General features: G+C 35.9%; 1 protein-coding gene across 1 annotated transcript in view; it reads right to left on the reverse strand.

Annotated features, from left to right (window-relative positions):
- LOC110457311 (centromere protein X-like) overlaps positions 1-13,310 on the reverse strand; it is a 53,645-nt gene that overhangs the window by 30,232 nt on the left and 10,103 nt on the right. The window contains exon 2 of the mRNA XM_021508526.1: positions 8,806-8,857. Within this exon, the coding sequence (XP_021364201.1) occupies positions 8,806-8,857 (52 nt within the window). The remainder of the gene's footprint in view (positions 1-8,805; positions 8,858-13,310) is intronic.

The following is a 13,310-nucleotide window of genomic DNA, read 5'->3' on the forward strand; positions in this document are numbered from 1 at the left end:
GTGTCGCGACTAGGCCACCGTAGAGCGAACAGCCATGAGCGACACAGAGAGAATGTGTTTTGGATAATTATTCCATTTATCCGTCCAAAAGCCCATAAACGTGGATAAGGCACAGAAACAGACTGTGATAAGTACTGTGTATAACTTTATTTTCAACTTATCTGTTATTTCGCCCATTGTATGATAAATATTATGGTCATATGTTCGGGTGGACGTGCATCACTGATGCGTGAAATTGTCGTTGTGTGTTTATAAAGATGTTGAATGCGTTTGTAGTGAAATATTCCTATATATGTTGGCTATAACTATATATTTGAGACTATCCTAATATGTATTTATATTGTATGTATCGTATATTCAAAGTAGGTAAATATAGGTATATTCATGTGTGCGTATGAAAGTTGGAAAAAAGTATAGAAGCTCATGCGGACCATTAATATGGGTGTTGTTACACTTCTTGTAAATTTAGAATTTGCTACTTTCTGGTTATTATTGATGTTAAACGCAGCCTATATGCATGATAATTATTATGATTAGAACTATACTTGGTTATGTTATTTGTAATTAATTACAAGTATTTAATGTTGTGTGTGGTAGTGACAAATGTATTTTGTTAAAGTTAGGAATGTTAGGACTGACAACTGTCACCTTTATTTGGCAGCAAACCATGTCGGGACAGCAGGTTCAAACCTTAGACCAAAGAAGCACTAGACTTGGTCTGCAACAGGACCAATTGTTCTTCGAAATTGGAGCTGGTTCGAATTAGGTGGAACGCGGTAATGCTTGGAACTCTATTTCATTTACACCATATAAACGTCCTGTGTGGACCTTATACAGAGTCCTTGGTGGACAATTGCCTTAATCCTGTGTGGATACTTTGAGACTTGTCTGGATACATTGAATCCTGTGTCGACATTCCATAGTCTCTCATATATATTTTGGACACCTGTGTGGAAAATTGCTGTAGTACTACCGACTCGTTCGTGGAGTGGTGACAGAGACTAGTTACCTGGTGTAATTATTTCTAGTATTATGTATGCGAGGAGTGTGTTAGAGAGCGAGCTTTGTAAATATCGTCATTATCGTATATTCTCATTATTGTGGTAATTGTACATTATATTTAATTAGTTGTGAATATTGATGTTTGTTATTTGTTGGTTCGTTGTACTATTAATCCCGCTGTTCGTCCTACGTTACATTCCAGGTACCTACTTGCAAAGTATCATTAATCTGGGCCTCTTGGTAAATCAGAAGAAGTTGTTTAAATATTTTTAATATTTGACCCCTGTGACCTTGAAAGTATGTCAATGTCATTTATTTGAGGACACTTTAAATCACTCTGTCCCAGGTACCCATTGGCCAAATAGCATGGCCCTAGGTCCTCCAGTTCTTAATAAGAAGTTGTTCAAAGAAAAGTTGACGGACACCGAACAACTGACGATGGTCAACACATCATAGCATAAGCTCAACTGACACTTCATGCCAGGTGAGTTAAAAAAAAAAAGATACAGTCAAACTTCCATAAATGGGACTTTGAAGATTATGAGGACAATTTGTCGATATGTCGAACTTACAGCAAAGTCCAGTTTGTCCCCCTTATATAAAACTACTAATATGTTATTCATGAATCAAATTATCATCAGTCAAATTTCTTCCTGTTTAGAAGTATAATCAAGGCCTGTTTCTTATGAAAAAATTGAAAATTACAACTAATAAATCGAAGTGAAATATTTACCTACATGTACTAAAACATTGAAATGTCCTGCAGTGAAATATTTACCTACATGTACTAAAACAATGAAATATTTACCTACAGATACTAAAACATTGAAATGTCCTGAAGTGAAATATTTACCTACAGGTACTAAAACATTGAAATATTTACCTACTGGTACGTATACTAAACATTGAAATGTCCTGAAGTGAAATATTTACCTAAAGGTATTAAAACATTGAAATATGTGGATTGAAAGATGGCGGCCAGATAGGTTCGCTTCGAAGATCGCTCTGACACAAGACAGATTAAATCGGAGTTTAGATGGAAAGCGTCTCTACAAGAAGCAACGATACAGACGACACATGGCATGGGGCACCCAGGGTAAGTTTGGTTGAATTTGACGACCCTTGTGTTGCACAAAACTCCCATTACATGTCAATGATGAACACTAAAACTAATACTGGTACTCCGCACAATGGTGACACATATGTAAACAGTAGTCAATCAGACGAAAGTGAGTACGGATACCCCCAATCACAAGTAATGGGAAATACATCGAAGGAGGATGAGTTTGTTCTTAGTCAAATACCAAACCAGTGTATGATCTAAAACCTTGATAACGAACTTACATTTCTTGCGAAAGAACAGTACTTTGAATTGCGAAATATGACAAACGAATCTGAGGACATTATCACCTGGTACAGAGCAAAATTAGTAAGTCGATCAAAGGGGATATCAACGCGCACCGACAGAAAACTCATCACTCGGAAAACTACAATAAACAAGAGGCCCAAGAGGGCCTGTATCGCTCACCTGAATATTTAAGCAGTCATAGCAAAATATTCTCATTAAATATTATATTGCACTAAAACTATTTCCCTCGCAAACTTTGTTGGCGCCATCTGTTGAAACTACCAGCAAAATATTATTATAAGATTCTATGCTTTTTGATTCTTCTTCAGAAGTTGCTTGACATACTTTTCCCTGTGATCTTGTAAGTAGGTCAATGTCATTTTCCTTCTCAAATTGGTTAGCTCTATTCCAAAAAGCTACCAGCCAAATCTTATGATTCCATTCCTTTTAGTTCTCAAGAACAAATCCATTAAAATGTTGTTGACCTCTGTGACCTCTAAAGTAGGTTGAGGTCATTTTCATTTGCAAACTTTGGTGAGCTCTATCCCGGGAAGTCACCAGCCAAATATTATAATTTTATGCCTTTTAATTCTTCAGAAGAAGCTGTTTGAACTGTTTGACATATTTGAACGCTGTGACCTTGAAAGTAGGTCAAGGTCATTTTCATTCGCAAACTTTGTTTGGCTCTTTCCCAGGAAGCCACCTGCCAAATATTAAGATTTTATAACTACCAGTTCTTCAGAAGAAGTCGTTTAAAGTGTTTGACATATCTGCCTCATGTGACCTTAAAAGAAGGTCAAGGTCATTTTCATTCTCAAACTTTGTTCGGCTCTTTCCTAGGAAGCTACAAGCCAAATATAGAGATTATATACCTTTCAGTTCTTCAGAAGAAGTCGTTTGAAGTGTCTGACACATTTGACTCCTGTGACCTTGAAAGAAGGTCAAGGTCATTTTCATTCTCAAACTTTGTCGGGCTCTATCCAAGGAAGCCATCAATCAAAAATAAAGATTCTATACCTTTCAGTTCTTCAGAAGAAGTCATTTGAAGCTTTTGACATATATGACCCCTGTGACCTTGAAAGTAGGTCAAACTAGTTTTCATTCTCAAACTTTGTTGGGCTCTATCCCAGGAAGCCACCAGCCAAATATAAAGATTATATACCTTTCAGTTCTTCAGAAGAAGTCGTTTGAAGTGTTTGACACATTTGACCCCTGTGACCTTGAAAGAAGGTCAAGGTAATTTTCATTCTCAAACTTTGTTGGGCTCCATCCAAGGAAGCCATCAGCCAAATATGAAGATTCTATACCTTTTAGTTCTTTAGAAGAAGTCGTTTGAAGTTTTTGACATATTTGACCCCTGTGACCTTGAAAACAGGTCAAGGTCATTTTCGTTCTCAAACTTTGTAGGGCTCCTACCAACGAAGCTTTCAGCCAAATATCATGACTCTAGGCCTGTCCGTTCTTCAGAAGAAGTTGTTTAAAGGAAAAGTTGACGGACGGACGGAGGACGAGGACGGACGGACGGACAGACGGACGACGGACGGACGACGGACGCCGCGCCACGGCATAAGCTCACTTGGCACTTCGTGCCAGGTGAGCTAAAAATACAGCGGCCTCAAAATATGCACACGATTGTTATATTATCCAAATGTATAGAAATGGAGACGACTCTGAAATCGACGAGGTTTTCAGTTAGGGAGCTGGAGACTCAGTAGCGGAGGCCCTTATAGACGAGGATAATGCACCACCGACATCGCAGCAAGAGTCTGGAATCAGATCCGAATTACAGGATATATGTAATAATAAAATGTCAATGATATCAATGAACACAGTTTTACATTCTTTATCAGAACAAGTAAAACTATGGAAGACACCTTAAAAAGGCACGAAGGAGACCACAATGAACATAGAAACGAAATAAAGAGGTTATAACAATTAACATCGGAGAGATTTACGCGAAAATGAAGAGTTAAAACAAGATTTATACGAACTTGCAACGATCCTAAGGAATACCAATATGCCCGATAAGAGAACTTACGCGGGAGTTGTCGGCTCTCCTTCCCAAAACGCTAACCCGTCGGAACCCCTGGTGACATCGACACATATCCAGGTGAAAACTACACAGGTAAACAAAGCAGGTACCGAACACATTGGTAGCGATAGTCACATATATAGCGGACACAGGTAAACAAGGCACTCACGTGCGGGATAACGGTAAATGCGACAGTGCTATTCCTAAAGCTACGGAAACTCAAAGAGACCAGCAACAAACAGAAATATATTGCACAACAAACGATGATTCGAGAGTACGGCCGCGACGCGTAAAATTTGAAAATACAGGAGACACCATTGTGAAGGAAATGATAGAACACTGCTATGGTAATAAGGGTACTCATGAGACGGTTTCTACCACGACAGAATAAGGCTTTTAAAGAATTTGCTATATTTCCCCTATTGGGCCCTGACCCTCAGCCCCAAGGGGGGCCAGACCCACCATTTATACAAAATTGGTTCCCCTTCCCCCAAGGATGCTGCTGACCAAATATGGAACATATCCTTTCATTCCTACAGAAGAAGAAGGATTTTAGAGAATTTACTATATTTCCCCTATTGGGCCCCGCCCATCTGCCCCCATGGGGGCCAGACACACCGTTTATACAAAATTGGTTCCCCTCTACCTAAGAATGCTTCAGACTAAATTAGGATAAAATCCCTTAATCCCTACGTTAGAAGAAGGATTTTCAAGGTTTTACCTCTATTTCCCCTATGGGGCCCCGCCCCTCTGCCCCCAGGGGGGCCACACCCACCGTTTATACAAAATTGAGTCCCCTTGGCCTAAGGATACTCCAGACCAAATTTAGTCAAAACCTACTTGGCCGTTCAGGACGCTGCGGTATGGCATAAGCTCACCAGGTGAACTAAAAACAAGGAAGCTTAATTTCCTCAGAGTTCTAATATCCTTACCGATACATACTCAAGCTAAGCAAATTTTCATTAGGAGACTATACACGTTTGCATGTAAAGGAGAACTTTTCGAACATCGAGGTTTTATATCGGATATAACCAAAATATTACAACACTATCATCTGGAACAGCATTTATATTCATATTTAGAAACATGTACATTTCCTTCCAAAAGAGCGTGGAAAATTATAGTGAAAATGGCTGTACACTTAAAAGAAGACCGCGAACTTAAAAAGAGGATGGAGTCGGATATAGAGTTTTCTCGCTTCCGGGAAATTCATGCTACACACAAACATCCATATATTTTACTAAGTATGGCCTAGTCTGCAAATGATCTCAGCGCAGTCAAACTTGTGACAGCCATGGTCACATGTATACAACAGAGGACAACACGCATATGTGACAGGTGTGGACTGGAGTACCAAGATATGATTAGCCACATTGTTACGTCATGTACATTGACAAGGTTACTAAGAGATACATATTGGTACTTAGTTGAAAACAAATTTCCACTGACTGTGTTGGTGACATTATCAGGACTAGACAACGAAAACAAAGTTTGAATGTTCTTCGCTAAACCATACTACAAGGACTTCAACCTAACGGACACTAAAACAAAAGAGCTACTGTATCTTGGATTGCACTTGGTAACTATGTGTGGTCATCTATACGTCACAGGGCACAACAACGAAAATGACGATTAAGAAAAAATATAAACATATAACTAAACTGACGGTATACCGTGGACACAATACTCGTATAAGAATTGCATATTCTTTCTTACGATACATTAAGAATATATACGAAAAATGAGGTTAAATAAGGATAATTTCATGATTAGAAGAAGTACAACTTTAAATCCTTGAATGTATTTACATACATAATAATTTAACCATAACGAAATATCAATATAATTGTACAGTATTATACATTGATATATGCCAATTGATACATACGATGGAGTAAGTGTGTTAAACATGTATGCACATAGAACATATCAGTACTAAATGTACTAATTATTATTACCCTTCCTTATTATTTGATTTCGATGTAAATGTATCTCAGCTTTGAGGAAATAAACATGTGATGATGATGACTAAAACATTGAAATGTCCTGAAGTGAAATATTTACCTACAGGTACTAAAACTTTGAAATATTTACCTACAGGTACTAAAACATTGAAATATTTACCTACTGGTACGTATACTAAAACATTGAAATGTCTTGAAGTGAAATATTTACCTACAGGTACTAAAACATTGAAATATTTACCTATTGAAGTGACCTGCAGTTATTTTGGTTATTTAATTGACAAAGAAAAGAAATGTTGAATTTGATAACATCACCAGCTCCAGCGTGTAAATAAACGTGCTATTCTTATTACTGTAAATCCATTGTATTTATAAACAGACTGTATTTGAAATTAAATTTCTTAGCCTGTGTGACATCTCATAGAATCACAATCTGTCTGATGTACAGGATCTTGATGTTTGATGTCCAACATTCATGAGTCCTGATGTTTCAAAATTTTACACGTATATACTCATGCAAAGTTCGAAACATCAAAGTTTGACTGTAAATTTTCCAGCATCTAAAGTAGGTTTTGAGATGCACTACAGATAAGGCATCTATAGTATAAGTGCAGTTGATGGAAAACTTGTTGGTTTTGAAAAAAAACTAAAATAGTACAAATAAACAACGATGAGGAGGCTAGAAAAGAATTTTACTGAGCCAAGAAATGAAGGATACAGCATCTGACGCAACCAAAAAATAGCAACAAAAATCATACCTCTGAAGAAACAGAGCTAAACAGCCTTACCGGTCACCTGAGGTTGACAAATGACATACAAATGTAACATCATTTTTTGAAGACTTTGCACTCAACGACCCTTTATAGCTCCAGCCCCTCAGCCCCCTGGAGCATTAGTCCTATCTTGATTCTGATCCTACCAGAGGCTGATGATTACCTTCAAGTTTCACCAACATCTGACTGACGGTTTCTGAGAAAAAGTCGACAATATGATTGCTTATGCACGACAGAGTACGGAGAACGGAGGACGATGGATGAAAGGTGACCGCAACAGGTCATCTGAGTAACTCAGTGACCTAAAAACTGAACATCATTGATGAGGAAACTGACAAAGTTGTTAGAATGTATAAACTAGAACATACACAGCACCTTATGCTTGAAATAAGATGTACTGCCCTGGACGAATCTATATGGTTAAGTTTAGTAGGTGTAGGACTTTAACTGTTTGGGATACAACACATAACACACAGTTAAACACAAGAACTTGACACTGATGAGGATGCTTAAACAGCTACTGGACCAGAAAATGTATCTCATTCATAAATCTGATGCATGATTGCAATGACGAAAGCAAAAATGGAACTTTGGAGTGTGTAATAATGATACTCAAGATAGAAAAACATAGAAACTTAATGTTGATGTCACCAGAAAAGTGGCACCTATGTCTAGTACTAAACTGAGATAGAAACAGAGCTTAACTGTATAAACAAGCCATTCAGATTGATATGTCTCGCCTATGCCCCGCTTTGACCATCAATGCACATATCAGTTAAACTAGTTAAACGCAAAAACTTAATGTTGATGGAGATGCCAACAAATTCAATGGACCATGAAAGATGGAGGCCGCATCCAGCATTTGATTCGTGGGTTGAGATGTACTACCTAAGATGCATCTATGGTCCAAGTTTGGTTGGTGTAGCACTTATACTTTCAGAGAAACTAACTTAAACACAAAAACTTAATGTTGACGTCGACGTTGCCGGAAAAGCAACACCCTATAGTCACGCTTCCACTTCTTGGGGGTGAGACAAAAATTCTGAAGTTCTCAAATTGTAGCATGCTCTTTTTTTTGAATTGGCATATAATTACTTTGGAGAGAGCTAGGACATAAACTCATACTAACCTGGAGACCAGGTATACACATGCCATATAGAGGAATTAGATGATATTTTTAATGGATTATGTACAAATGAAGTTGTAAATGTCAATGGCCAATGACAGGCCAGGGTGGCCATCTGGAATTTTACAATCTGCATGAAAAGTGACAAACTTGGTCACAACCTCATAAGGAACACTTCCACCAAGTAAGAAGTCAATCTGTGTAGCCTTCCTTGAGAAGTCAAAAACATCTCAGTCAATGAGAGGTCAGGGTGACCATCTTTGATTTTCTGATTGGAACAAAAATTAAGAACACTTGTTTGGAACCTCATAAGAAACATTTGAACAAACTAGAGATGTCATCCTGAGGATAACTAATACCGTGCTCACAAGATAAAAGTTAACGCACAACGACAGACGAACACGGATGGCAATATATAGGTCATTAGGTTTTGGTCAGGTGACCTAAAAAAACCTCTACATTGATGCCACTGTCGTCCTCATTACATCCTTCAAAGACAAAAGAAAACCAGTGTGTTGTTCAGTTTGACCTCTAACCCTAAATGAAACATGGGAACTTACTTTTTGTTTTTTCATCTCTGAAAAATTCTTGCAGTATTATCTGGATGGTGCGCTAAAAAAGAAAACAGAATAACATGACAACCACTTTCCTGTCATTCTGATACATATAGGCCTAAATAACAGAATCAGTCATACTGGTAGTACATTGTATAGGCCTAAATAATAGAAAGTCATACTGGTAGAATAGGCCTAAATAACACAATCATACTGGTAGTATAGGCCTAAATAATACAAACAGTCAAACTGGTAGTTTAGGCCTAAATAATACAAACAGTCATACTGGTAGTATAGGCCTAAATAATACAAACAGTCATACTGGTAGTATAGGCCTAAATAATAGAAACAGTCATACTGGTAGTATAAGCCTAAATAACAAAATCAGTCATACTGGTAGTACATTGTATAGGCCTAAATAATAGAAAGTCATACTGGTAGAATAGGCCTAAATAACAGAATCATACTGGTAGTATAGGCCTAAATAATACAAACAGTCAAACTGGTAGTTTAGGCCTAAATAATACAAACAGTCATACTGGTAGTATAAGCCTAAATAACAAAATCAGTCATACTGGTAGTACATTGTATAGGCCTAAATAATAGAAAGTCATACTGGTAGAATAGGCCTAAATAACAGAATCATACTGGTAGTATAGGCCTAAGTAATACAAACAGTCAAACTGGTAGTTTAGGCCTAAATAATAGAAACAGTCAAACTGGTAATATAGGTCAAATAATACAAACAGTCATACTGGTAATATATGCCTAAATAATACAAACAATCATACTGGTAGTATAGGTCTAAATAATAGTGGTAATATATGCCTAAAAGATACAAACAGTCATACTGGTAGAATAGGCCTAAATAATACAAACAATCATACTGGTAATATATGCCTAAAAAATACAAACAGTCATACTGGTAATATAGGCCTAAATAATACAAACAGTCATACTGGTAATATATGCCTAAAAGATACAAACAGTCATACTGGAAGTATATAGCCCTAACTAATACAAACAGTCATATTGGTAATATAGGCCTAAAGAATACAAACAGTCATACTGGAAGTATATAGCCCTAACTAATACAAACAGTCATATTGGTAATATAGGCCTAAATAAAAAAAACAGTTCAATTGATAGCAAAGGCCTAAATAATACAAAGAGTCATACTGGTAGTATAGGCCTAAATAACAGAAACAGTCATACTGGTAGTATAGGCCTAAATAAAATAAAAACCAGTCATACTGGTAGTATAGGCCTGATTAATACAAACAGTCATATTGGTAGTATAGGCCCAAATAATAGAAACAGTCATACTGGTAGTATAGGCCTAATAACAGAAACAGTCATACTGGTAGTTTAGGCCTAAATAATACAAACAATCATACTGGAAGTATTGGCATAAATAACAGAAACAATCATAATGGTACATTTGGTATAGGCCTAAATCATACAAAGAGTCATACTGGTAGTATATAGGCCTAAATAATAGAAACAGACATACTGGTAGTATAGGCCTAATAACAGAAACAGTCATACTGGGAGTATAGGCCTAAATAAAATAAAAACCAGTCATACTGGTAGTATAGGCCAAAATAATACAAACAGTCATACTGGAAGTATTGGCCTAAATAACATAAACAATCATAATGGTACATTTGGTATAGGAGAAACAGTCATATTGATAGTATATGCCTAAATAATACAAACAATCATACTGGAAGTATTGGCATAAATAACAGAAACAATCATAATGGTAATTTAGGCCTAAATAATGTACATTTGGTATAGGCCTAAATCATACAAAGAGTCATACTGGTAGTATATAGGCCTTAATAATACAAACAGTCATACTTTTAGTATAGCCTAAATTATACAAACAGTCATACCGGTAGTATAGGCCTAAATAAAATAAAAACCAGTCATACTGGTAGTATAGGTCTAAATAATAGTAACTAACGGTCATACTGGTAGTATAGGCCGAAATAATAGAAACAGTCATACTGTTAGTATATAGGCCTCAATAATACAAACAGTCATACTTGTTGTATAGCCTAAATTATACAAACAGTCATACTGGTAGTATATAGCCCTAAATAATACAAACAGGCATACTTGTAGTATAGCCTAAATTATACAAACAGTCATACCGGTAGTATAGGCCTAAATAAAATAAAAACAGTCATACTTGTAGTATAGCCCAAATTATACAAACAGTCATATTGGTAGCATAGGCCCAAATAATAGAAACAGACATACTGGTAGTATAGGACTGGTAGTACATTGTATAGGCCTAAATAATAGAAAGTCATACTGGTAGAATAGGGCTAAATGACAGAAACAATCATACTGGTAGTATAGTCCTAAATAATAGAAACAGTCAAACTAATAGTATAGGCCTAAATAATAGAAACAGTCAAACTGGTAATATCGGCCTAAATAATACAAACAGTCAAACTGGTAGTATAGGCCTAAATAGTACAAACAGTCATAGTGGTAGTATAGGCCTAAATAATAGGTAGTATAGGCCTAAATATAAAAAAAACAGTCATACTGGTAGTATAGGCCCAAATAATAGAAACAGTCATACTGGTAGTATATAGCCCTAAATAATACAAACAGTCATAATGGTAGTATAGGCCTAAATAATACAGTCATACTGGTAGTATATAGGCCTTAATAATACAAACAGTCATACTGGAAGTATTGGCCTAAATAACATAAACAATCATAATGGTACATTTGGTATAGGAGAAACAGTCATATTGATAGTATATGCCTAAATAATACAAACAATCATACTGGTAATATATGCCTAAAAAATACAAACAGTCATACTTGTAGAATAGGCCTAAATAATACAAACAATCATACTGGAAGTATTGGCATAAATAACAGAAACAATCATAATGGTAATTTAGGCCTAAATAATGTACATTTGGTATAGGCCTAAATAATACAAAGAGTCATACTGGTAGAATAGGCCTAATTAATACAAACAGCCACATTGGTACTATAGGCCCAAATAATACCAACAGTCATACTGGTAGTATAGGCCCAAATAATAGAAAAAGTCATACTGGTAGTATAGGCCTGATTAATACAAACAGGCATATTGGTAGTATAGGCCCAAATAATAGAAACAGTCATACTGTTAGTATAGGCCTAAATAACAGAAACAGTCATACTGGGAGTATAGGCCTAAATAAAATAAAAACAGACATACTTGTAGTATAGTCCTAATTAATACAAACAGTCATATCGGTAGTATAGGCCCAAATAATACAAACAGTCAAACTGGTTGTTTAGGCCTAAATAATAGAAACAGTCAAACTAATAGTATAGGCCTAAATAACATACTGGTAGTATATAGCCCTAAATACTACAAACAGTCATACTTGTAGTATCGCCTAAATTATACAAACAGTCATACTGGTAGTATAGGACTAAATAACAGAAACAGTCATACTGGTGGTATATAGGCCTCAATAATACAAACAGTCATACTTGTTGTATAGCCTAAATTATACAAACAGTCATACCGGTAGTATAGGCCTAAATAAAATAAAAACAGTCATACTTGTAGTATAGGCATAAATAACAGAAACAGTCATACTGGTAGTATATAGGCCTCAATAATACAAACAGTCATACTTGTAGTATAGCCTAAATTATACAAACAGTCAAACTGGTAATATAGGCCTAAAGAATTAGGCCTAAATAAAATAAAAACAGTCATACTTTAATACAAACAGTCAAACTGGTAGTATAGGCCTAAATAATACAAACAGTCATACTGGTAGTATAGGCATAAATAACAGAAACAGTCATACTGGTAGTATATAGGCCTAAATAATACAAACAGTCATACTTGTATCATAGCCTAAATATTACAAACAGTCATACTGGTAGTATAGGGCTAAATAACAGAAACAGTCATACTGATACATGTAGTATAGGCCCAAATAATACAAACAGTCAAACTGGTAGTATAGGACTACATAATAGAAACAGTCATACTGGTAGTATAGGCCTAAATAAAACAAAAACAGTCATACTGGTAGTATAGGCCTAATTAATAGAAACAGTCATATTGGTAGTATAGGCCAAAATAATACNATATGCCTAAATAATACAAACAATCATACTGGAAGTATTGGCATAAATAACAGAAACAATCATAATGGTACATTTGGTATAGGCCTAAATAATACAAAGAGTCATACTGGTAGTATATAGGCCTAAATAATACAAACAGTCATACTGGTAGCATAGGCCTAAATAAAATAAAACAGTCATACTGGTAGTATATAGGCCTAAATAATACAAACAGTCATACTGGTAGTATAGGCCAAAATAATACAAACAGTCATACTGGTAGTACAGGCCTAAATAATACAAACAGTCAAACTGGTAGTATAGGCCTAAATAGTACAAACATTCATAGTGGTAGTATGGGCCTAAATAATACAAACAGTCATACTGGTAGTGTAGGCCTAAAT

This window comes from Mizuhopecten yessoensis, unplaced genomic scaffold (assembly GCF_002113885.1).
Source record: "Mizuhopecten yessoensis strain PY_sf001 unplaced genomic scaffold, ASM211388v2 scaffold9093, whole genome shotgun sequence".
Taxonomy (NCBI): domain Eukaryota; kingdom Metazoa; phylum Mollusca; class Bivalvia; order Pectinida; family Pectinidae; genus Mizuhopecten; species Mizuhopecten yessoensis.